Below are 27,755 nucleotides of genomic sequence, written 5' to 3'. Positions count from 1 at the left end.
GTCTGGGGAGGCATATCCATGGAGGGATGCACAGACCTCTACAGGTTACACAACAGCACCGTGATTGATACCTAATATCAGGATGAAATCCTTGGACCCATCATCAGACCCTTTGCTTGTGCAGTGGCTCCTGGGTTACTCCTGGTGCACGACAATGCCCAGCCTCAGGTGGCGAGAGGATGAAGGAATTGATACCATTGACTGGCCACCCCACACTCACCTACCTGATCCCAATCCAATAGAACACCTCTGGGTGTGACATTATGTTTCGATTTAATCGCCACCGCCAGGTTGCACCTCAGCCTGTCCAGGATCTCAGTGATGCCTAGATCTGGGAGGAGATCCCCCAGGACACCATCCGTCGTCTCATTAGGACATTGTCAGGCATGCATACAAGCACATGGGGACCATACAAACTAGTGGGTATGAGTTGGAGTTGCTGCAATGAATTTTCGGCAAGATGGATGAGCCTGCCATCCGCATCATTTTTTCCTTTTGATTTTCGGAGTGTCTTTGAATTCAGCCCTATGTAGGTTGATCATTTTCATTTCCATCAAATGTCATCCTTTCATTCCTAACACATCACCATGTCAGTCCATAGCAGTAGAGATAGCCAGCAGGATGGATTTCTTTTCCCATTGAGATCTGATGTGTTTTCAAAGTGTTCCTTTAATTGTTTTTGAGTAGTTTATATAAATATTGCTCATTTACTACAGTAAATGCTTACAAACACTGTAAAGCCAAATAATGACAAAAGTACCAAACAAACCCCCACATGATGGTATTTACAGTCCTAGAAAAAGTGCTTACTGTAGGTGATGGAAGTGATTCTGGAAATGTAAACTGTGGTTAAAGGATGGAAAGAAGTGCGGCACGTTCCCTTTTAATAAACTGCTTCCTGGAACTTGGATAGTGAAATACTTTCCTACCACCAGAGTCCAGAAGAGCAGTCTTAAGAGGCGCACCTCTTCTCAAAGAGCATCGGTGGACTGGATCGGGAGGAAAAAGAACCCACCGCTGTCCTTAAAGCCGATGGCCGAGTGCCATCCTCCTCCTCCGCTATGAAGGCCCAGTTAATGAAAGGTTTAGGAACTGCTGATGATGAAGTTGATTGGAGAATGGGACAATCAAAAAGTCCTGCCACATCGTTCTCTTCCGGTACAAACCACAAACTACAAATCTCACAAACCCCTCCACATCAGTGCAAACCCATTTAAAAGCACTGAACCCCAATTTACAAACAGGAATCTGTGCTGCCAGCCTTGTTATTCACAGTTAACAATCATTCAACAGGACACACGTACACACAAATAAAACCCCAATGCGGCCCCTCTACACGCTGAAAAGAAAGCAGCAGGTGACACATATAGGATGGACAGAATGGGACAAAGTCAGGGCAGATGAAAAAAGAAAGAGTGAGAGTAGGAGAGAAAAAGCTGACATTAGAGGAGAAGCCATTAAGACGGGGAAAAATGTCTGATCCCAGGCCGAAAAGGAGCTGAGTTTCTTCTGTGAAGTGTCTTTGAATCCCTGTGAAAGAACACAAACAGAAAGTTCAGGATGGCTGTGACCAAGGATTGTGACGTGTTCCACAATCAGCTTTGTGGGCTCTTTGACCTTAATGGCTCAGACCTGCACCCTGAAATCATCGGCTAGCCGTTTTCCCGTTTCACCTGTGCAGTTGGTTGGACATTTCCTACAAGTAATGGATTTAATACGATTTCTAGAATAGCAAGAGGTCCATTTTTTGATATTGAATTCACCAGATGGACCAGATACGAGGTGATTCTTGGTGACGTATTTGCAAAGGACATAATGTTCAAAGTATCTGGTGGGGAATGTGAAGTGAGCTGCGGACGAGAAGTCATCGTGGCCAGAAGTTTTGAGAATGACACAAATATTAATTTTCACAACATTTGCTGCCTCCATTTTTATCAATGGCAATTTTCATCTATTCCAGAATGTTCTGAAGAGTGATCAGATGAATTTCAATGAATTGCAAAGTCTCTCTTTGCCATGAAAATGAACTTTAATCCCAAAAAGCCCATTTCCACTGCTGTTGTGAAGAAGGCTTCAGGGCGCCCAAGAAAGTCCAGCAAGCGCCAGGACCGTCTCCTAATGTCGAATCATCAGCAGGATCTGGGCACCCAGGGCCGTAGTGCACTGGTGCCCCTGTTTCGATAACAAAACAGAAACATACATAGGCATCAGAAACATTGTGGGCCCCTAAGCTTCTGGGGCCCCTGGCTAGTGCCCATTGTGCCCATACATTAAGACGGCCCTGGGGGCACCACCGGTGCAGAGGTTGCTCAGGAATGGCAGTAGGCAGGTGTGAGTGAGGCGAGGACTTTTGGAGGATGGCCTGGTGGGTGTCAAGAAGGGCAGCAAAGAAGCCAAGAAAAGCATCAGGGACAGACTGATATTCTGCAAAAGGTACAGGGATTGGACGGCTGAGGACTGCTTTGGGAAAGTCATTTTCTCTGATGGAATCCCCTATCCGATTGTTTGGGGCATGAGCGCTACCATCAGTCCTGTGTCAGGCCAAGAGTAAAGCATCCCGAGACCATTCATGTCAGCCAAGGCAGTGGGCTCACTCACAATTTGGCCTAAGAACACAGCCATTAATAAAGAACGGGACCAAAACATCATCCAAAAGCAACATCTCCCAACCATCCAAGAACAGTTTGGTGACCAACATGATGGAGCACCGGGCCATAAGCAAAAGTGAGAACTAAGTGGCTTGAAGAACAAAACGTCGAAATTTGGGGTCCATGGCCAGGAAACTCCCCATACCTTTAATTCCAATCCTGGGTGGACAAACCAAAACCCACCAATTCTGACAAACTCCAAGCATTAATTCTGCAAGAATGGGATGCCATCAATCAGGGTTGGGCCAAGAAGTTGATTGACAGAGAGGGCAAACTTGCATTGGGTCTTGATAAAGAAAGAAGGGCCAACACTGCAAATATGGACTCTGCACATAAACTTCATGTCATTGTCAATAAAAGCCTTTGAAACTCAGTATCCAATAGAAACATCTGACATCCATCCATCCATCCTCTTCCTCTTATCCAAGGTCGGGTCGTGGGGGCAGCAGCTTAACAGAGATGCCCAGACTTCCCTCTCCCCGGCCACTTCTTCTAGCTCTTCCGGGAGAATCCCGAGGCGTTCCCAGGCCTGGGTCTTCCCCGTTGCCTCATCCCGGTTGGATGTGCCCGGAGCACCTCACCAGGGAGGCATCCTGATCAGATGCCCAAGCCACCTCATCTGACTCCTCTCGATGCGGAGGAGCAGTGGCTCTACTCTGAGCCCCTTCCGGATTACTGAGCTTCTCACCTTATCTTTAAGGGAGAGCCCAGACACCCTGTGGAGGAAATATTTTTTTCAGTAAAAATTGTTATCTTTTTGTAGTAAGAGGGAGAGAAGATGCTTCATATAAAATGTGAGACCTCTTCCTGTGAAGAAATCTTGCTCAGTAGGCCATCTCTTTAATGTATCAGCGTGATGTTGTGAAAGTTTCTCTGAGAAGGATAAACAACTCCCTTTCTTCACTTCTCCATTTTCATTACTGCCATCACTTTGTTCCTATTTAGAAGTCAGTAGTTGCATTTAATTTTTTGCAAGTTGCCTAGCAATTATTTACAAAACATGACATGAAATTAGATTATAGAAGATACAGTAAATCAAACTAGCATATATACCAAATGAATATGTCAGCTGAATAGTTGGAAATTCACAAACTTCACTTATGCATTCTGCATAAAACATCAGGAACGCTTAAGAAATCCAATAGGCAAATACGAATATAGAAGATCATTTAAAAAGATTACAATATGCGAGCTTTTGAGTTGTAATTACATCTCGCTTGAACAATTGGAATGAGTTGCCTTGAAAGCTTGCATATTGTAATCTTTTTAGTTGGCCAATAAAAGGGGTCATTTTACTTCTCACTACATCCATAATGTCTAACATGGTACACCGTAGCACTACAGATGATAATTTAAAAAACACCGTATGACAGAATACAGTGCCCTCCAAATGCCTGGGACAATGTCACATTTGTTCCTTGATCTCCCCTTCTGCTCCACAGTTTAAACTTACAAACTGAACAATTTAAACATCGTGATTAAAGTGAACATGACAGACTTTCACTGAAGGGGATTTGCAGACATTTCGGTCACACAACACTTTTTCTCCACAGTCCCCCCATTTCAGGTTACCGTAATGTTTGAGACAATTGGCACCACAGATGTTTGATAAGATACCTCGGCTTGCTTCTACCTTTTGGAGTCTGTATTGGCCATTGTTCAACATGAGGACAAGACCTGTGCCAATGAAAGTCAAAGAAGACATTAAAAGGCTGACAAAAAAGAATAAAACCACTGGAGACATAAGTAAATCCTTAGGCTGACTGTAAGCAACTGTCTGGAATATCATGAAGAAGAAAGGACACACTGATGGGCTCAATATATCACAAAGGGACCGGAAGGCCAAGAAAGACTGCTGATGACAGAAGAATCCTCATTATGGTCAAGTAAAATTCCCCAAACGCCTGTCCAGCAGACCAAAAACAGTCTTCAGGGTCTTCAGGAGGCAAATGTGTGTGTGTCAGAGACGACTATCAGCAGAAGACTTCATGAACACAAATACAGAGGCCACACTGCAAGATGGAGACCACAAAAGCAGTACGGCCAGATCACTGTTTGTGAAACAGGACATCAAAGTCCCTGCAAAATTCTGGATTAAAGTCTTGTGGACAGACGAGACAAAGATGAACCAGCAGCAGTGTGATTGCAAAAGTGTGGAGACAACAAGAAACTGCCCAAGGGAAAAAGAAGACCACCTCCTTTGTTAAAAATGGGTGCTGGGGGTGTTATGACTTGGGCAAGTATGGTGCCACAGGTCCTGGCACACTTCATTGTGGCACAATGAAATCTGAAGTGTGTAGAAACATCTGGGGCCTGTATAATGCCATGCGTAGAAGTCACACTAAAAAATGGCGTACGAACAAAGCAGAAATGTGAGTACACACAAAAAAATCCAAATGTATAAATCTGTGTGTACGCCAACCGCTACATTCCTCTACTACATAAATCACAGTCTGTGGGAAATGTAACATTCGTGCATGTGCCTGCCACCCCTCGCAGATTCCTACCAGAATTACGCCTCTTTGAATATGCAAATCAATATAAATAGCCCTTAAGCTCAGCATTCTGTGAAAAGGCAATGGCAAAAGCACAGAGGAAATAGAAGAGTTTTAGTTAATACCAAGTGGAGGTAAAGGAAAAACGTACTATTTGTTGGTTTCAGCAGTGATAAAAACAACAAAAGGAAGTTGATTGAGTGACATAGCGTGTCGGAGAAACTTGAAAGCTCAAGTTGACAAAGTTGCACAGTGCCTGAAATAAATAAGAAGTGGTCAGATATCAAAGTCGCCGTGAAAAGGCGAGTCATAGTCTGAGTGTCATATGGAAGCATATTAGGGTATAGAGAAAAGAAAAAAAAATAGGGACACAGCTGAAAAAAATTTTTAAATGTCAACTTTAATCTCGAAATTTCTACTTTAATCACGTCGTTTATTTTCTCATTAAAGTAGGACATCATAAACATTCATCCTAAAATCTTTTGATTTACTAGTTTCTCAAATCCCATCGTAACTAAAGTAGCACGTTAAATACTTTGCTTTGTATTTTGTTCTTCAATGTGCTCTGTGTGTGTGAATCACTACGTGCTTATTAAATGGGCTTTCTCTTCCTCCGACAGGACACAAAATACATTACATTCGTGATATTACAGCTCTCTGAATAATTTAAATACTAAGATGTACACTTGATATAATTTTCATGATGATAGGAATTAAAGCATGTATTAAACATGGGAACACGGTGGCACCGTATTACCGAAGAGCTGGCGCCCTGTCCAGAGATTGTTCCTGCCTCCTGAAAGATACATGACCATCGATGAAATAATTTATTGGACTAGTACTGTCTCTCTCAAATGTACTAACCTCCAATTCCTGTCCTTCCTTTTCTTTCTCCAAGTAACAAATCAACACACAATCAGGTCTCTAATAGATGCCAAGCCATCTGTAAGCTGCGAATGCCGATTCTTCAAAACCTTTAAGGAACATTGAAACATCTTCATAGTACATGTTTAATTATTCTATTCATCTCTCCATCAAGGGTCACGTCAATCCCTGCAAGCATACAGCGCAAGGCAAGAACAATCCATGAATGGGGCACCAGCTCGTCGCTGTCCACTGTGTGTTCACATGTTTAATTATTAAACAATATAGATTATTTAATAAAGTTTTAAACTTATCTGTATAATGTAATAAACATACTTTACTGCATTTCATCTTAAAAATGACTTCAAGAGATCCAAGAAGATAGTGCTTGGAAATCTAAATCGACTTTGGAGCCAGTCGTCATCATCTGTAAATATGCACTTTATAACTGTAGTGCAAGTTTACAGTGAGGTGATTGTACTTATAAGTACTAACTGTTCTACAAGGAGCACTTGATGGACTGATTGAGTGCGATTAGAGCTCTTGGGATGAAACTGTTTCTGAACCGTGAGGTCCCTACAGGAAAAACTTTGAAGTGTTTGCCATATAGAAGCGGTTCAAACAGACTGTGCGCATGGCTGTGGCAGCGTGTGCTTGATGCTGTAAACCGATAATCTGATCAGCTGCTGTAGAGCTGTGATTTCACACTCAGATACAGTGGGTTAAATACTCAGTGGTACACTGAGAGTAACAACGCTAAAGCAGCTTTAGTATTTGGAATAGTTTGCCCATTCTGTGCACCATTATATGTTTAAGGGTTGATTACAATCAGATGCCTTAAACTAATAAAAATGATATGCGGTTATTTTCAGTGAATTTGATAAAGCCACATCAGGGATGTTAAACTAAAAAATGAAGGGAAACCACATAGGAACGGCAGCACTGCTTTGACGCTGGGTGCCGCCACTTTGTCAAAACCGAACCAAAAACTTGTGTACGGCAGGGATTGAGCTGCCATGAAAATGTGTGTGGCTTTACGCCAAGTTTAGTTTTTATACATCGCAATGTGAGCATGGAAATGGGCGTACACAACATTTTTGTGCATACACACTGTTTATACATGAGGCCCCTGATCTGCTCAAGTTACAGTAAATATTCCAAACTCATTGGATTGCACTTCATCCTACAACAAGATAATGAGCCAAACATACTACTGAAGCACCACAATTTTGAATGGCCAAGCCCATTGTCCATTTTAAATCCAATTGAGCAGGGCTTCCATATGCTGAAGATGAACATTAAGGGGACAAGCCCACAAAAACAAACAGGAGCTGAAGATGGCTGCATTATAGAATTGGCAGAGTATCACCAGAGAAGACCTCAGCACCTGGTGATGTCTGTGAATCACAGACTTCAAGCAGTCATTGCATGTGAGGGATGTGCATGGCTGCCACAGGTCTTGGGACACTTGTTTTCATTGGTGAGGGATCTGCTGATGTCAGTGGCACAGTGAATTCTGAGGTGTGTAGAAACATCCAGTAAAGGCCTCCAAATTCAAATATAGAGACATAGATTGAGGTCATCTTGAAGATGAACCACATATAACTGGGTGGACAAAAAAAGGCAAAAGACAACAAAAGAAAACATAGCGTTTATTGCCAAAGAGTGAAATTTTCTGTTGACTGACGATTGATGTAGTGGTGGTGCCAGAAGTGACGTCAAAGCTCCTCAAACCATTGATCTTCAGGTCTGAAGACAAAAGACAGGAGAGACAGTAGGTTGCAGCGTCAACCCAAGGCATGGGATGGATTTACCAATACAGGAACCTTGAATTTGTCACCCAGTCCCACCTGTGTAACAAGGATTTGCCCCACAAATGGGTCATGGATGAGGCCTCAGTCTCAGTTGCACCTCAGAAAGTAGCAGAATCTACAGAATGAGCTATGGGAGATCTCCTGGCCCTGGCGGTTTTCCCCCCAAACTCTCGTCAGGCTTTTGGAAGCAGTTGACAGCACCTATATACCAGTTTTCGCCTCCAAATACAGCTTTAATCACTCTTTAAAATAGGGTAGGGACTCCACTGACTGTTCAAACTATAGACAAACTAGGTTCTCATACACCGAGGACTTGTGAGACTCACGGCTCAGGTCACTGCAGGGCCTCTGTCTCTTTTAATGAAACATGCCTACGTTAGTCAGTGCTGAATTGGTGGTCGGTCTGTTAGGTTTCTTTCTACTGCAAGCTGACCAATCACCTGATCCTTCACTTTTTATTATTTATATGCTATTGTGCAGGAATGGGGCAAAATTAACAGGATAACAATAAAAGTGTATTCCCTGGAGTTAGAATCTCTTGACATTAAATATAAACGTCCATCCATTGTATTTATGGCTCTTGACTTTACACCACATGTAAATACAACCATTGTTGTCCAGGAATTTGAAGAAAATGGTCATTCTCATTCTTGTACGCTAGTATTAGGGGTCTTAAACTTGTTAATCTGAGAAAGGCTTTACCCAGATACCAGCAACAGCTAAAAGACCACTTGAAAGAAGGAAATGCTGAAGCAGAACTATTGCACGATATCTGATGATTATCAGGCAAATGTTTCACCAACACCCCCCTCCATTACTAATTAAAAATAACATTAATATAAATAAATCAAATGTGAAACAAAGAGGAACTCTTGCTGAAATAGAATGGCATCATGGGAGGTGGTTACTGATTTTTCACTACCATTAAAGATTCCTTGACCTGTAAAACCCCTAAAATGAAGTCTCAAGAATTTGTGGAGGCCAAGCTGATATTAATGAAATCAAAAACAAAGCCTGATCATGACATTGTGTTTGGGTGATGGGTTTAGGTATCTGCTGATGACACCACGCAGAGGGTCAGGCAACCATGACCACCTATGGATTTCTTGCACGTTTTTTTCTGCCTCGTCTATTTCTAGGGACCAAAAAAGTTAAAGATTATTTCTAGAATGGAAATGAAAAAAGGAGGGTAAAGACACAACATTTCAGGTGTAAAGACTTCATCAGGTGTGCACCTTGTAGCACATACCCCAACTCCTAGCAAGTGCAGAGGTTGCCACCAGATTTATGTAGCAAAGAACACGGTACACTTTTAAAATGAAGGATGGATAGAATTGGGCCAACACAAATATAGTGCTGAAAAAAAGTTAAAGGAACACTTTTTAATCAGGGATATTAATCTGATCAGTAAAGTAGCAGAGGGGCTTGTTCATCAGTTTCAGCTGCTTTTGTGCACTAGAGGGGCAACAATGAGATGACCCCCAAAACAGGAATGATTGGTTTAACAGGTGGAAGCAACTGACATTTTTCCCTCCTCATCTCTTTTTTCACTAGTTTAGCATTTGCCTCCAGTCAATATCACTACTGGTAGTATGAGGCCATACCTGAACCCTACAGAGGTGGCACAGGTTGTCCAACTTCTCCAGGATGGCACATCAATATGTAGCATTGCCAGAAGGTTTGCTGTGTCTCCGAGCACAGTCTCAAGGGCATGGAGGAGATTCCAGGAGACAGACATGCAGTTACTCTAGGAGAGCTGGACAGAGCCCCTCGTAGAATGTCCTTAACCCATCAGCAGGACCCACCGGTACCTGCTCCTTTGGGCAAAGAGCAACAGGTTGACCACTGCTAGCACCTTCACAATGACCTCCAGCAGGCAGGCATGCCACTGGTGTGAATATCTCTGACCAAACAATCAGAAATAGACTTCATGAGGGTGGCCTGAGGGCCCAATGTCCTCTGGGCCCAGTGCTCACTGCCCGCCCAGCACCGTGGAGCTCGATTGGCATTTATCATAGAATACCAGAATTGGCACCCTGTGCTTTTCACAGATGAGAGCAGGTTTACCCTGAGCACATGTGGCAGACGTGAAAGGTTCTGGAGAAGCCGTGGAAAACATTATTCTGCCTGTAACATCATTCAGCATGACCTGTTTGGTGGTGGGTCAGTGACGGTCAGTCTGGGGAGGCATATCCATGGAGGGACGCACAGACCTCTACAGGGTACACAACGGCACCGTGACTGTCATTAGGTATCAGGATGAAATCCTTGGACCCATCGTCAAACCCTTTGCTGGTTCAGTGGCTCCTGGGTTCCTCCTGGTGCATGACAATGCCAGGCCTCATGTGGCGAGAGGATGAAGGAATTGATACCATTGACTGGCCACCTCACACTCACCTACCTGATCCCAATCCAATAGAACACCTCTGGGTGTGACATTATGTTTCGGTTCATCCGCCACCGCCAGGTTGCACCTCAGCCTGTCCAGGATCTCAGTGATGCCCTGGTCCAGATCTGGGAGGAGATCCCCCAGGACACCATCCGTCATCTCATTAGGACATTGTCAGGCATGCATACAAGCACATGGGGACCATACAAACTAGTGAGGATTCGTAAAAGCAGTATTAATGTTTGTGATGTGCCATCTGTTGGAATGACATAAACATACCAATACAGATAAACAGACACACAGACTCTTATCCTTTCATTAAGGCAGATTAGGATTTTAGTCAGAATGATATGAGAAGGTAAAATTAAATTTAATTGCATCATTCATGAAAATAAGAAGAGCCTAATAACCAGCACAGACGTTAGAAGTGTTCAACTTCAGTCCGTGCGGACCCCCGTGGCTGCAGGTTTTTATCCCAATCAGATTCACAGCCTTTGTAAAGATCGTCATATAGCGGGTTTTGGGTGCAGTTGATCAGCAGATAAGGAAAGAAAGAACAAGCAGAGTGCCACAGAGTTGCAAAGGCAGCTCTTTATAACCTTGTTGATTTTCAGAATGTGCTTGTGAACTCCCACCATGCCACCCATTGGCACATCCTGAGGGCACATGAATGTCTGCGTCCATTTTATTTATGCTTGTTTTTGTCTATATGTCTTATGTTACTTGTGTTCTGTGAGTGGTCCCCCAAGAGGCGGGGCCACCTGTCTATCACTGCCAGGGGCTGTCCTCGGTATTATAAAGTGAGGGTTTCCCACAATTCCTGGCAGTTCATGTCCAGTGTGTTAGGGAGTGGTGAGTTCTTGTACTTTTTGTGATTTCCTATATTTCTGGTTTTTGACTTTGGATTTGTGCTGTGGACTTCCTCGCCTTGGACTGTCTTGGTCTTTCAGGTAATTCCTTTCTGCCATTTGTGCTCCACAGAGCTTCATGTGTTTCAGAACATTTTTGTGCAGAATTAATCTTTTTATTTTATAAGGATTCTGTGTTGACCTGTTATTAGCCAGGGTTTTGAGGGTGGTCAGTTCTGGAAGTGCTTGGGACTTCTAATTTATAACAATAACTTTCTCTATTGCTGATTTATTGAATATTTCATTGCCCTGGTGTATGATTTTCCAAAAAAAAAAACAGAAAACATTGAAATTCAACAAAAAACAGGAATAAAGACAAGAAGCAAAACAAAAGGAAAGAAAGAAAAAGCGGACAGACTCAGCCTGAGAACCAATAATTAAAATCCTTTAACAAAACCAAAGTTCCTAAACCAGAATGTTAAAAAGAGCAAATAGACAGCAAAATCCACAAATGTAAGAGAGAGCGCTTGTTATGCCATGCAGAGTGAGATTGTGTTGTGCTTTGTGTCTTCATCTGTAAATTGGATTGATGGAAATGCTTTTGTCTTTCTGTTTGTTGTATTTTATTATTCCATAATGAATGTTTTCTACACGTATGCTTGTGTATTTAATGTGTATTTCCATTTACTTGATATTTATTATACTCCTTGTCCTTTGTGTTTTGAGCCCAGGTTGGTCGGCACACCTGATGCTATGGCTGTGGGATTGTCCTCAAGCCCTCTATAAACTCCAGTTATAAAACCCAGTTTTCCTACAACCTTTGTTAACCTGTAATAGTGAAGGAATTTTAGACACTGTTGAGTTCTGTCATGTACATTATTTTATTTTTTAAATATTTTTCTTATCTTTTGCAGGTCTGTTGACAAAAATGGGGATTGTCTTTCTTCTTTACCTTTTAATTTCAGTGGAACTCATCTCAGCTTCAAGTGAGCAACATTAAAAATAAATAACCCTGCATGTTCTAAAACTACTAAGTGCAGTACCCTTACTTTCTAAATGCCATCTGCTTTGACATTGCATTTGTCATTTCCATAGGTGGCACATCAAAAACTGTGTAGTAAAAGGTTTGTGATGCGCTATCTGTTGGAATGACAAAAGCAAATGCATTTAATGACTGCATTCCAATAGATGTGGAGATCATCTCCTTGTAACAGAGGATATTCTCATGTACTTGGCTTCGTATCCAGGCTCTGCTTGTAATGAGACCCCTAGCTTGGGGGGAGAGGGGGGTGTATGGGGGTTCTATGCCCCTAAGAAGTGCTAAAGCTAGCGATGCTGCTAAATCAGAATGGATGAAAGTGTTGCCTGAAGACCCACAGTTTAACTCTGTGACATTTTTCATTCTATGAAACTCCCAAATTCCACTAATTTATCATCGAAAGTCTTTTTATTTTTTTAATGAAGTATAATGTGATGAATGAAAAGCCTAATGTTTGTCGCGTCTCATTACAGTTTGCCCGGAGGAAGGAGACCTCATTAGAGTGAAACGGATGCTGTTTTCGCACTGGGCCGTGTATGCCGGCAATGGTTCTGTTATTCACATAACTGGTAAGGACGTACAGAACATGTCTTCTGTTTCTGTTTTTAATTTGTTGTTTTATGTTACATCGATGTAGTCCTTCTTAATGTTGTCTGATATTAGCTTAACTCAATGTACCTGTGTTCTTGCTTTGAGCAGTTACATTTAAAATCCTTGTTTGAACAACCTAAATCGATCGAACCTGTTGATTGATAGTGAGCTGTTTAACTTCTTTTGAATTCATTTTAATTGACTTGCTCTTGACGACTCAGACCCCTTAATTGTTTTTTTCCTTAATTAGCAGCCAAACAATAATGACGTACAAAAAGAGCCATAACAGGACCAGTAAACTGTGACCATCATACATCCATCCATCCATTATCCAACCCGCTATATCCTAACTACAGGGTCATGGGGGTCTGCTGGAGCATATCCCAGCCAACACAGGGCGCAAGGCAGGAAACAAACCCCGGGCAGGGTGCCAACCCACCGCAGGGCACACACACATACACACACCAAGCACAATTTAGAATCGCCAATCCACCTAACCTGCATGTCTTTGGACTGTGGGAGGAAACCCACGCAGACACGGGGAGAACATGCAAACTCCACGAAGGGAGGACCAGGTAAGTGAACCCAGACGGGTCTCCTAACTGCAAGGCAGCAGCGCTACCACTGCACCACCGTGCCGCCCCACCATCATGCAATATCCGAAAATTAATAGGGTGGAGGTCTCAGGAATGTCGATCTGCTCAGGTCCCCATTGCTCTTAAGAGAAAATCAGCAATTTCAGATAATGCCTGGTATTGCACCACGAGAGCAGCGACAAGCCATGGAATTTAAGAATTTAGTTAATGACAAGACTTGCCTAATTAAGTAACTGGTTGGAGTGAAATTGGTTGGAGTTTGAGGCCCTGACTGAGTTGGTCTTCTGTTGGCTCACTCACTTCACATTTCATTTCTGTTTGGGTGCCATTTAAGGAAAGAAGTGAAGCAATTCAGAGGAACGATGAGGAAATTCAGGGAAGAAAAACGTCAATTAAAATGAAAGGAAAAGGAGTTAATTAGCAGCAAAACTGGTCACCAATTAAGAAAAGGGTTAGAATGAAAACCTGAAACCACTGTGGTCCTCCAGGACTGGAGTTGAGGACCCCTGCTCTACGACTGTCAGGTCAGGTCAGGTGGGGGAGTATGCACTGGTAAACCCACCACACGACAAAACAACTCAGGATCCCAGTTGGCAACCCCCCTCAAGAGTAGACACGCGGTCCAGTCCCATCCTCCAGAAATGACCCTCTACAGTGCATCCGGAACGTATTCACAGCGCATCACTTTTTCCACATTTTGTTATGTTACAGCCTTATTCCAAAATGGATTAAATTCATTTTTTTCTGCCGAATTCTGCACACAACACCCCATAATGACAACATGAAAAAAGTTTACTTGAGGTTTTTGCAAATTTATTAAAAATAAAAAAATTGAGCAATCCCATGTCCATAAGTATTCACCGCCTTTGCTCAATACTTTGTCGATGCACCTTTGGCAGCAATTCCAGCCTCAAGTCTTTTTGAATATGATGCCACAAGCTTGGCACACCTATCCTTGGCCAGTTTGGCCCATTCCTCTTTGCAGCACCTCTCAAGCTCCATCAGGTTGGATGGGAAGCGTCGGTGCACAGCCATTTTAAGATCTCTCCAGAGATGTTCAATCGGATTCAAGTCTGGGCCACTCAAGGACATTCACAGAGTTGTCCTGAAGCCACTCCTTTGATATCTTGGCTGTGTGCTTAGGGTCGTTGTCCTGCTGAAAGATGAACCGTCGCCCCAGTCTGAGGTCAAGAGCGCTCTGGAGCAGGTTTTCATCCAGGATGTCTCTGTACATTGCTGCAGTCATCTTTCCCTTTATCCTGACTAGTCTCCCAGTTCCTGCCACTGAAAAACATCCACACAGCATGATGCTGCCACCACCATGCTTCACTATAGGGATGGTATTGGCCTGGTGATGAGCAGTGCCTGGTTTCCTCCAAACGTGACGCCTGGCATTCACACCAACGAGTTCAATCTTTGTCTCATCAGACCAGAGAATTTTCTTTCTCATGGTCTGAGAGTCCTTCAGGTGCCTTTTGGCAAACTCCAGGCGGGCTGCCATGTGCCTTTTACTAAGGAGTGGCTTCCGTCTGGCCACTCTACCATACAGGCCTGATTGGTGGATTGCTGCAGAGATGGTCGTCCTTCTGGAAGGTTCTCCTCTCTCCACAGAGGACCTCTGGAGCTCTGACAGAGTGACCATCGGGTTCTTGGTCACCTCCCTGACTAAAACCCTTCTCCTCCGATCGCTCAGTTTAGATGGCCAGCCAGCTCTAGGAAGAGTCCTGGTGGTTTTGAACTTCTTCCACTTACGGATGATGGAGGCCACTGTGCTCATTGGGACCTTCAAAGCAGCAGAAATTTTTCTGTAACCTTCCCCAGATTTGTGCCTCAAGACAATCCTGTCTTGGAGGTCTACAGACAATTCCTTTGACTTCATGCTTGGTTTGTGCTCTGATATGAACTGTCAACTGTGGGACCTTCTATAGACAGGTGTGTGCCTTTCCAAATCAGGTCCAGTCAACTGAATTTACCACAGGTGGACTCCAATGAAGCTGCAGAAACATCTCAAGGATGATCAGGGGAAACAGGATGCACCTGAGCTCAGTTTCGAGCTTCATGGCAAAGGCTGTGAATACTTATGTACATGTGATTTCTCAATTTTTTTATCTTTAATAAATTTGCAAAAATCTCAAGTAAACTTTTTTCACGTTGTCATTATGGGGTGTTGTGTGTAGAATTCTGTGGAAAAAATTGAATTTAATCCATTTTGGAATAAGGCTGTAACATAACAAAATGTGGAAAAAGTGATGCGCTGTGAATACTTTCCGGATGCACTGTATCAGGTGTTATGTGAGCGTCCCCTTTGGCCTGGTCCAGGTAATTTGCCTCATTCAGGACCCCGTGAGCAACAGAAAGTCAAACCAGCAGTACCCAAGGACCCTCTGAAGAGACACACATGAAGGAGTCCAGTCCATGTCTCATAAACAGAAAGCACCAGGACTCTAAAGACTTGGACCTTCGTCCTTTTGCAGACATCAGGAGCGCCACACACCCCTTTATGACCTCATGACCCCCCCTGCTCTCCCAATCCGTCTACTGACTTCATAGGAAGAGTCACCAGAGACGTGAATGTCACTAGCGAGGTAAGTAAACCTCTCGATGAGGTCGACACTCTCTCCGCAGACAGACACACTGCTGATGGCCGTGCCCAAGAGGTCATTAAAGGCCTGGCTCTTGGTTTTTGTCCTGTTCTAAAAACCCACAGTCATTCCATGGCAAAAAAATTGTTTTCTTTTTATTTCAGGAAGTCTTGAAGAGCTGTCAGAAAGATATCTGCAGTCGCTGTCACCAAAGGATGTTCCAAGTGAGCAAGGATTTCATGAGTTCCTGTCACTGATCAGGAGAAACAGCACAGCAGAAGACATTGAGGCCCAACTAAAAGCTTACATAAAGAAAGAAAAGTTTGAAAAGATGCTCGCTGCAGATACTTTTGCAGTTGCCAACAGTCAGTATGATAACCGAAAGTTACTGGGCTTCAATTTCAAACCTTTAAGAAAAAGTAAAATTTTGGAACGCCTCAATCGGTTTCTTGGCAAGATCTACCCGTACTCGTTATTCTATCTGAACTGTGAGCATTTTAGCACATTTGCTCGCTATGGCACTGCAATCTCTGACCAGGTGAGTATTGAAAGTCTGCTGAACTGAGCTTCTTACTAAAGCTGATGTCACATTACAGGACTTTAAGTCCATAGGTTATGTCAGACTTGCTGACTGCAGTGGATCACGTTGTAGCAACCGCACAATACGGAAACGCGATTCCTACACTTCACAACCCGTACAGGGGGGTGGACGATGTTTGAAAGCATAATAGCACAACCATATTCGGTCCTAGTCCCCTCTTGCCAAGATTCCCTTCTTAATAATTTGCAGCAAATAAAAACACAACAGGAAGTTGAACAGAAAAAATATATTAACAGTTGCTGTTACATTAACTTGACCGGTGCCTGAGTACTCCTTAGTGAACCCCTTCCCCAGACGCCCTCCCTAGCGCCCAAATACTAACCCCCGGTTTGACACAGACAAAAAAAAAGTAAATAATAAGAAAAACTGTTCTTTGAGAAAGCAAAAGGAAGATTTCACTTAGTCCAAAATATAGGAAAACAAGAAACACTGCAGTTTAGTTCCTCCGTGAAGGCAGGAAACACACTCGGCCTTTTGGCGGAACGGCTTCTCCGCGGACTATCACGAAGAATAAAACTCAGGAATCCGACTCACCAGACGGGAGCACCCGGAGAACACCAGACCCTGGCCTCTTCTCGGGGATTCGTCCTTGAATATTTCTTCGGGGTGGCCACCCATGAATAGCAGACGTCCCTGGGTGAAGTAAAATCCTGAATAGTTCTTAGAGCGTGGATAGTCGCTGCGATGCCTTCAGCATTATCCTTTCTTTTTTCCTCCTTACTTGTTCCGCCATTCCCCTTAAAAAGAAAAAGTTTCCCGCCGAAAATCCTTGCCCCTCTCGGTTGTTATGGCAACCTTACGCCGGCAACAGGCAGCTGGAAAGTGTACTCGGGCGGGATCCTCCCAGAACGGGACGTCACCAAAGGTGCCTGAAGGGCTATTTAAAACACCCTCCCAGTCAACATTATAAAGTGACGGACAATTCAGAAGGCTAACCCGACTGTCCATTATGCAGCCTTGCAACAACGTCAACTTGCATGACTGAAAATCACTGGCCATGTCACATTTAGTGACTATGAGACAAACTTTCCGCACCATTGTGCTGATGTTTTACCTGACATTCAATTATGTGCCACCTGATGGAGCCGGTGATTGTACGAAGGGTAAACTGGCACACTTTGTTATTACATGCATTACAAAATCATTCCAATAGATGGTGCACTGCAAACTTGTCATGTCATTTTCTAGCCCACTCAGTCCAGCCCAGGGTCATGGGTTGCTGGAGCCCATCCCAGCAAATATGGGGCGCAAATCCTGGACAGGCTACCCGTCCATCACAGGGAGAACACACACACGCACACACAATTCACCTAAGCTGTATGTACTTGGACAGTGGGAGGAAAACCACACAGACGCAGGGAGACCATGCAAACTCCACGCAGAAAGTACCGGAGACACAAACTCTGTTCTTCATACTGTGCTAGTTTAAGCTGGGGCGGCACGGTGGCGCAGTGGGTAGCGCTGCTGCCTCGCAGTTGGGAGATCTGGGGACCTGGGTTCGATTCCCGGGTCCTCCCTGTGTGGAGTTTGCATGTTCTCCCCGTGTCTGCGTGGGTTTCCTCCGGGCGCTCCGGTTTCCTCCCACAGTCCAAAGACATGCAGGTTAGGTGGATTGGCGATTCTAAATTGGCCCTAGTGTGTGCTTGGTGTGTGGGTGTGTTTGTGTGTGTCCTGCGGTGGGTTGGCGCCCTCCCCAGGATTGGTTCCCTGCCTTGTGCCCTGTGTTGGCTGGGATTGGCTCCAGCAGACCCCCGTGACCCTGTGTTTGGATTCAGCGGGTTGGATAATGGATGGATGGATGGATAGTTTAAGCTGCAAACGTTAATGCCCAATATGTCCAACGGGGAGTAACTGCTAGACATAAGTCGAGTTATCTGTGAGTCCACCTGGGGATGGGTCTGGATTTGTAAAAGCAGTGTTAATGTTTGTGATGCGCCATCTGTTGGAATGAAAAATGCAATGCATTTTATTACTACAAATGTTTGTGATAGATCTTTTGGTTCTTCCTTGAGTCCATTTCACGCCTTCTGTCCTGAAAGTCTGCCAAGGGGCCTCTGAAGAGATGTCAGGTCAACTGTGATTTACACCTTTGTTATCAGATGAAGTCCAGGCAGATCCTGATATGAAGAGGTCAGTCACTTAGCTTGAAATGTAAGTTGGCCTGGAACAAGAAATGACATAACTTGTTGGTTAAAGGTCCGTTGTTTGGAATCTATCATTGTACCTTGTGTCAAAGATGAGGAAAGAGCCACAAAAAAGAAATGCGGCAGCCACATGTATAATTTTTCCTGGCTGTAAATGGATGAATTTTTATTACAGATATGTACAGGTTCCGGTCCAAAACAGAACTAACTGGTGAGGTTGAGATGGTGGGTTTTTAAAGTGTGGCAGAGGAAGTGAGGTAATTATGTCCAGAAGTGGAAGTGGCGTCATCGGGATAGTGACCAGAAGTGACGTCATGGGCCACCTGACTGGAAGTGACATCATGGAGGCCAGGCAGAATTTCCTGTGATGGGTCTGCAGTGGAAAAAGAGAAAGGATCAGTACGCCTCGCCAACCCCTGGTCTGGGGTGGAATTACCTTCCTTAAAGCTCTTTAGCTGCCTCCCATGCGCACGTGTGTGACACTAGGTCTTGGCATTCAGGGCGGATAGCCCCGAAATCGCTGACTCCAAATATTTGTACATTCGCCAGGATCTACTCATCCAGGAGGTCTTACACAATGCATATTTTTCAGACGGAATTGTAAGTTTAACATGTGAAATGATCAGTTTCCATTTTCCACAGACACACATACAGACACAGGCACTGACAGTGACAGAGTGGTCTCCAGGACTGAATTTAATCAGCTCGGGTTTAGGGGAATAAAAAAGCAAAAACTCAGTCACCATGTCACCCAAAACTCCACCTGCCAACCATAACAACTGTTAAAGTAAGAGGGATTGGCATTGTATTTCTTTTCATTTATTTTGCAAAATATACTGAATCATGTATGTATATTTTTGTTAACACAGGCAGAACGTTTTCTGCTGTCTTGGGGAAAAAAGAAACGCATTTCAGTGGCATCAAAGAAATTACAAAATCTGATGAATGCTTAAACCTAAACTTTTGGCTTTGGCAAGAGGTAAGTAATGATGCATTCTAAATAACTAATTTATGAAATAAGCAGGAATCCACCTTAATAAAAGCATAAGTGTCTGTGTATCTGTGTGTCCATCTAGTTGCTGTGTCTCGGTCATTCCAACAGATTATCATAATAATAATAGTAACAATAATTATTCTTTACATATATATAGCGCTTTTCTCACTACTCAAATGCATCAGAAACATCTCTTATAATAAAATGCACTGAATTTTGTCATTCCAACAGATGGCACATCACAAACATTAACACAGTTTTTACTATCCAATACCAAATGGCACTTAACAGAAACATCCATCCATCCATCCATCCATTTTCCAACCCGCTGAATCCAAACAGGGTCACGGGGGTCTGCTGGAGCCAATCTCAGCCAACACAGGGCACAAGGCAGGAAACAATCCTGGGCAGGGTGCCAACCCACCGCAGGACACACACAAACACACCCACACACCAAGCACACACTAGGGCAAATTTAGAATTGCCAATCCACCTAACCAGCATGTCTTTGGACTGTGGGAGGAAACTGGAGCGCCCGGAGGAAACCCACGCAGACACGGGGAGAACATGCAAACTCCATGCAGGGAGGACCCGGGAATCGAACCCAGGTCCCCAGATCTCCCAACTGCGAGGCAGCAGCGCTACCCACTGCGCCACCATGCCGCCCTAACAGAAACATATGCATTGCATTTGTTATGCAATCAGATGGTGCATTTCAAATATGTGTAGAAATAAAATGCATTGAACAACCATTCCAACAGATGGTGCTCCACAAACATTGACACTGCTTTAAGAAATTCCATACCAAATTACATATAACAGAGACATTTGCATTACATTTGTCATTCCAACAGATGGCACGTCACAAACATTGACACTGTTTTAAGAAATCCCACACCAAATGACATATAACAGAAACATTTGCATTGCATTTGTCATTCCAAAAGATGGCACATCATAAACACTGACACTGTTTTAAGAAATCCCATCCCAAATGACATATAACAGAAACATTTGCATTGCATTATGTCATTCCAAACGATCGCACATCACAAACATTGACACTTCTTTAAGAAATCCCATACCAAATGACATGTAACAGAGACATGTGCATTGTATTTCTCATTCCAACAGATGGCACATCACAAACATTGACACTGTTTTAAGAAATCTCACACCAAATGACATATAACAGAGACATTTGCATTGCATTTGTCATTCCAACAGATGGCAAATCACAAACATTGATACTGCTTTTATGAATCTATCGTCAAAGACTACATCAGTGTGAAGGACCACTCCCACCTCTCCCATTGTCCCACTTCCATCTGGCAGAAGTTGCTGTAGCATCCACACTGGTTCTGCACCACCTTCGACCCCTTGGCAGTCCAGCCTCTGAACTCTGTGCTGCCCCCCCCTGTACTCAGATCTGTTCCTGGTTTATTTACATGCAGTGCATTAGTTGCAGTACTAATCATAGTACAGTGTAGTTTTTTTAGTTGTCTTCTACATGACCTCTGCACTTGTCCACCGGGGAATGTTATTTCGTGCCACTGTTTGCTGCAATATGGTGTATGGATGCTATGTCAGTAAAGCCACTTGATTTAGCCAATGAAACAACTCAATGGCAGCCATTCCTGTCACAGGCCTTAACACAGTGCCCCCCACTAATACCTTTTGTCTTCTCTTCACAGTGGCCCAGCGACTTTCTAAATTATGAAATTCTGGAAATAATGACGGAGTAAAAGTCAGGAGTCAAAGACAAGGTGGATGATGAGGTGGAAGCCAACGTAACACGTGAACGATTTAAAGGACGTTGCCAGCTTTGTTCAAAGTTTCCAAGTTGTAGGGTGCACTGCTGTTTGAGTAAAATTCGCTTATTTTTACGGCTAATACATTTCATTGAAGCAAAGACGATAAAGGTGTGTGCGTGTTTGATGTGTGTAATTTGGCTTTTGTGTGAAGCCCGGTTTACAGGGTTAATTAAACTGGATATGACCCTGAATTAAAGGGGGAAACGAACTTACTCAATGCCCACCTTAAAGATCTGCACCCCCTCATAGCTGGACTTATAGAGGCAAGAAATAAAACAAATTCTGTAATTCACAAAAGTATTTAGTTACCAGCAGTGAGCCTTTAGTTGCAGGGTTTTTGCTTGGTTTAATTTTACGAAAATTCATTTTAAAAATGGCAATTAGAAATCAGAATAATGTCAAATGGGACGCTCACTGTGTGGATCTTTTCTGGCAATGCAGAAAGTCTTAGTGATTTGGGACACAAACGGGGGGCATAGGAGGGGGTAAGGGGGTGAAGTGTAATCGAATGTGGACCTCCGCAATGTAAAAATGTCTGCTGTGTAGAATCAAACCTGTCTGCAGTCGGATAAGCAAGTAGGCAGACCCCCTTCACTTTCTGCGCACTTCGTTGTGTTCTAAGATTCAGGTGGGCCATTTGTGCCCATCAACCTCCACTCAGAAAACCCAGACGGAGAAATTGAGAACACCTTTTCAGAAAGGTGAGTAGATTTATTACAAATCAAACCCTGAAGTCTTTCATATCTATAAGCACTTTGCTTTGCCACTTCAAACTGAGTTTGCTGTTAGTCCACATTTACAGTCGCAAGACTCACTAGCATCGTCGCAGTGTAGCTTAGTGCTGCGGACCACAACCAGGACTCTGTGCGAATGCAGTGGGCTTCTTGGAGTTGGAGGCTGGGAACAAAGCTGCGTAACTCACTTAGACCACCACCTCGTGAGCAGGTTCAGTGGACTCAGTATGGTAGGTGACGTTACAAGATGAATTCCTCGAGCATCAGACAGACTGTTGTGGGCATGAAAAAGACTTCAAAATTTTGGAAATATCTGTTTTATATTTATATTTGGGTTGGCACACAGCGGGACACTGAGTTAAATATATTTAACTCTGTGCCTTAGAAAAGACAAAGGATGCATGGAATTATTTATATTGTGTTGTATAAGAAATGAAAAAAAAAACACATCCGCATAAAGGGTGGCATGGTGGCACAGTGGTAGTGCTGCTGCCTCACAGTAAGGAGACCTGAGGTTTGCTTCCTGGGTCCTCCCTGTGTGCAGTTTGCATGTTCTCAATGTGTCTGCGTGGGTTTCCTCCCACAGTCCAAAGACATGCAGGTTAGGTGCATTGGTGGTCCTCAATTGTCCCTAGTGTGTGTGTGCCCTGCGGTGGGGTGGCGCCCTGCCCGGGATTTGTTCCTGCCTTGTGCCCTGTGCTGGCTGGGATTGGCTCTAGCGGACCCCCATAACCCTGTGTTAAGATAGAACGGGTTGAACGATGACTGACTGACATCAGCATACATCGATATTCAGTAAAATATTGGAGTGTCGTGGAGGCATCACATCACATCACATCAAATCAAATCAGCCATGTTACCAGTCAAAGACAGACAATAGAATACCTTTAGAAATATTTGATATCTCTTGCCCTACGTATAAAAACCAAGAGCCAGGCTTTAATGACCTCTTGGGCACGGCCATCAGCATTGTGTCTGTCTGTGGAAAGAGTGTCGACCTCGTCATCGAGAGGTCTACTTACCTTGGCAGTGACATTCATGTGCCTGGTGACTCTTCCTATGAAGTCAGTAGATGGATTGGGAGAGCATATGGGGGGTCATGTGGTCATAAAGGGGTGTCTAATGTCTCTGCAAAAGGATGAAGGACCAAGTCGTTAGAGTCCTGGGATCCCTGTCTGTGAGACATGGATGCTTTCCAGTGACCTGAGACGAAGACTGGACTCCTTCATGTGTGTCTCTTCAGAGAATTCTTGGGTCCCACTGGTCTGACTTGTCCTGAATGAGGCACATGACCTGCATTGTGAGGGAGCGTCAGTTACGGCACTATGACCATGTGACGCGTTTCCCCTAGGATGATCCAGCTCTGAGGACCCTCATTGTTGAGGACCCGAGTGGCTGGACCAGGCCAAGAAGTCGCCTATGTAACACCTGGCTGCGGCATATAGATGGTCATTTCCGGAGGGTGGGACTGGACCGCGTGTCTGCCTGGGGGGTTGCCAACCGGGATCCTAAGCTGATTCGTCATGTAGTGGGTGAAGCAACCCGCTCTACCAGTGCCTGCTCCCCAACCTGACCTGACCCACATGTACCTTCAGTACCTCTACCTCCTGAACCTCTCCTGACCGACACTTTCTATGTTAAGCGAGTTCTCGTAAAGCCATCTTCTCAGACTCTGCTTGCTTCAGGATGGCTTTTATACTTCCAATCTTTGACTCTCAGTGTGCCTCCTACTCCTTCTCACGTGTCTCAAACTCACACTTCTTCTTGTGATCGCGTCATCAAAGTCAAAGGGATAACCAAACACACCCATACCAAGCCCTTAGCATTCTCTTATACAGTAGATATACAATGATACACAGCTGTAGCAACTGGACAGACAGACTGACAATGCGGGATCTGCTCCAGGCTCCAGTTTGAGAGCTCTTGAACCCGACACCGTCGGTAATGTAACCGCATGAGCTGCACAGTGAAGACATCAACGATGAAACAAGGGAATGGTGCAAAAAGGTGCAAAGTGCTTTTATTTAAAAACAAACCAAAAACAGTTTCCAAATAAATAATGCAGTGTTGCAAATAAATAAATAATCCAATAAAACCAGTGAAAAGGTGGAGGATAAAAATACAATAAATAAATCCTTTAAAAAATGGGGTTAAAATCAATGGCTGGAAGCAGTCCTTTTTTTTTTTTTTTAAACAAAGCCTGGTGATCTCTTGCTACTGACGACTTCCCTGCTTCTCCCATCAGGCTGATTCACGCTATACCTGCAGCGGACCTTCTCTTTTTGTGCTGGTCTGGTGGCCTCCCGATCCCTGGCTTCGTTCAGCCCTCACCAGACCGAGACTTGGCTTCCCACATCGGACAGAACGCTCACGCTGGGGTTCCACTCCAAATCTCCGACTCCTGCTGCCTTTGCAGCGGTGAGCCAACCTTCTCCTGGTCACTCCTGCTCCACACAAGCGCGAGAATGGTAAACCAGATATGGACGCAGGGACATGCCCGTGGAAGCAGGAGATATAGTGCGCAGGCGCCTACAGTCACGGCTCAAAAACGAAACAGCGCGATCCAGCACGATCCACCGAGAACGCAGGAGTCATGGCTCAAAAACGACACAGCTCAACTAACGCGCAATCCACCGAGAACGCAGGAGTCATGGCTCAAAATCTGACATGCCGCAAACCAGGCAGGCACGGCTCCAAAAAGAAACAGCTCGACTGACCGGGCTACAAAGTGAAACGGGAAACACTACGGAGTCCGTAGTGGTCCAGAATGCACCACATGATAGTATGGAAGGAGCTCCGTATTAACAGTGGGGGGCCCCAGAGTGACACGGGCGGACGCTCCGTATTAAACGTACGTCATCCTCACACGTCCAAACTATACAGCATAGGTGGATCACATTCCAGTGATGCATTATTGACAGTACAGTAAACATCCCAGGATCGCAAACAAATGGAAATTAGTACTCGAAAAAGGGAGAATATAATCACCACGGACCAGGTGTCATTGAAACAAAAGCAGGATAAAGCGAGGTCAGAAATTAAAGACAGAGTAGGAAACAAAGTAAAACATCATAAGGAGGTTAAAATACGGGGACAAACACATGGAGAGCAGGTTAGAGATAATGAAAACTGGAATTCAACAGCTTCTAAAACAACGTAGGCACATGCAGAGCAACATACAGAATATGAAAGCAGAACAAAACGACAGTTAAACGTCCACACCACACAGCGGAGGCAGATCCGGAAGGTGCAGGTGCCTACACAACATGGTGAAACCCGACATAATACGGAAGGCGCAGGCGTCACCGCCATATTGTGCGTGGCACCACTGCGGAGTGAAGTTAGGAATAATGTGCTGCTTGGGATCTTACAAAACGCTGAACGCGACCCACCTGGATACGATCAGTGAACGCAGGCGCCTACGACGCGCGTCTGAAACTATGGAAGCAAGGCAGGCATGGGTTCAAAACGAACAAGCTCGATTGACGGATATACAAACACGAGGCCGCCTGGATATACTCAATGAACGGAGGTGCATACAACGCGCTTCTGGAATACCGCGGGCAATGCGGGCACGGCTCCAAAACGAATGAGCTCGAGTAATAAATTTCAGGATACCCAACACCGGGGGTAGGCGAGCGAAGTGAGCGGGGGGCGGAGCCCCCTTGTTATATATAACAGGACGTGGATCAGGTGTGGTGATTAGCAGCTCCAGGCATCAATTACGGACAAGCTGCCTCCTAATCGCAGGTGTTTGACACAACGCATGTAATTACATTTCATTGTTGCTGTTATTTCTGAATATGACTCATTGTTACAAAAATGTTCAATAAACAAGATGTGACAATAAACTTTTTTATGAAGCAGCTCATCAACTTTCAAAACGGTTAACAAAGTCTCAGAAAACGCGTGAATGTTACACCGTGCCAACACTTTTTTAATTATATGATTCACTTATCTGGTAAAACTCTGAGCAACAGGAAAGTAAGTTGCATTGCAGACGTTTCTACAAGTCGCTGACATGACGGTGAGTTCACACCATTTACTCTGCTGTGGTGACAATAACCTGTAAGGATTTGTTTGTGCCACCAGGTGGGGCTAAAGGAGTGTTTAAAATAAAGAAAACTACGCAAGATGATTTCTCCCTTCTCGAGGTCCATGTGAAACTGTACATTCATCATCAAAGTGTCGCTCTCTTTATAGGATGGCTAATTTCAAAAAAACATATGAATAGTTTTAAATGGGACTTTTCAAATTCGAAATATTTGTACAGGGCTCTCGATTCAAGACAAAGCAACACAAATGTGAACTTTCTCAACTCTCTTTCCTCGTAGGCTAAGCGAACCAAAGAAATAAGTCCACTCTTGAAGAATAAATGACAGGTTGGAGGTGGGTCTTCAATACAAAAGAGTTTTGATTTTCTGGACGCTTTTATTTACTGTAATCGAATGGTAAGTGTCCATGTGTCCGTGTATCTGTCTGTGTGGTGTAGCGGGTCCACAGCTCAGATTGAAAGTCCAGTTTTAAAGAGATAATCGCCGCACTCGCTGCTTAAAGAGGGGGCGTGGCAGCGTGGCCGGGGCGGTGCTTCGTGATTGTGGGCGGTCCTTGCTTAAGTGCACAGGTGAGGAGTGGTCCGCATCCGTAATTGATGCCTGGAACTGCCAATCGCCACACCTGATTCACGTCCTGTTATATATAATAGAAGTGTGAGTGCAGGGGGGGAGAAAAAAGGAACGAAGGGTAAGGAAGAAGGCAGCAGCTGGAAGCGCGTGCAGACTCGCGGATGTTTACAGGCAGCTGGGAGAGGCGAGCCCTAGTGGGGTGTTTGGCTGACACCTGGGGGCCGACGGTAGTGGTCACTCCTGCTGAGCATTTCTGTGGAGCAGGAGTGACCAGGAGAAGGTTGGCTCACCGCAGCAAAGGCAGCAGGAGTCGAAGGTTTGAAGTGGAACCCCAGCGTGAGCGTCCTGTCCGATGTGGGAAGCCAAGTCTCGGTCTGGTGAGGGCTGAACGAAGCCAGGGATCGGGCGGCCACCAGACCAGCACAAAAAGAGAAGGTCCGCTGCAGGTATAGCGTGACTCGGCCTGATGGGAGAAGCAGGGAAGTCGTCAGTAGGAAGAGATCACCAGGCTTTGTTTAAAAAAAAAAAAAGACTGCTTCCAGCCATTGTTTTTAACCCTGTTTTTTAAAGGATTTATTTATTGTATTTTTATCCTCCACCTTTTCACTGGTGTTATTGGATTATTTATTTATTTGCAACACTGCACTATTTATTTGGAAACTGTTTTTGGTTTGTTTTTAAATAAAAGCACTTTGCACCTTTTTTGCACCATTCCCTTGTTTCATCGTTGATGTCTTCACTGTGCAGCTCATGCGGTTACATCACCGACGGTGTCGGGTTCAAGAGCTCTCAAACTGAAGACCGGAGCCTGGAGCAGAATCCGCATTGTCACAGTCTGTCTGTCCAGTTGCTACAGCTGTGTATAATTGTATATCTACTGTATAAGAGAATGCTAAGGACTTGGTATGGGTGTGTTTGGTTGTCCCTTTGACTTTGATGACGCGATCACAAGAAGAAGTGTGAGTTTGAGACACGTG

General features: G+C 44.3%; 2 protein-coding genes across 3 annotated transcripts in view; one reads left to right on the top strand and one right to left on the bottom strand.

The window, feature by feature from the left end:
* Positions 1-27,755, bottom strand: part of LOC114659741 (phospholipase A and acyltransferase 3-like) — an 87,838-nt gene that overhangs the window by 42,303 nt on the left and 17,780 nt on the right. The window lies entirely within an intron of this gene.
* On the top strand, positions 11,043-16,431 carry LOC114658481 (phospholipase A and acyltransferase 2-like). The gene is made up of 4 exons (XM_028810557.2): positions 11,043-11,160; positions 11,973-12,044; positions 12,571-12,666; positions 16,031-16,431. The coding sequence occupies exons 2-4, from the start codon at positions 11,987-11,989 to the stop codon at positions 16,429-16,431; spliced, it is 555 nt and encodes a 184-aa protein (XP_028666390.1). The 5' UTR covers positions 11,043-11,160; positions 11,973-11,986.

Source organism: Erpetoichthys calabaricus, chromosome 10 (genome assembly GCF_900747795.2).
Source record: "Erpetoichthys calabaricus chromosome 10, fErpCal1.3, whole genome shotgun sequence".
NCBI lineage: Eukaryota > Metazoa > Chordata > Cladistia > Polypteriformes > Polypteridae > Erpetoichthys > Erpetoichthys calabaricus.
Note: the sequence above shows the minus strand (reverse complement) of the source record. Positions and strands in the feature narration are given on the sequence as shown.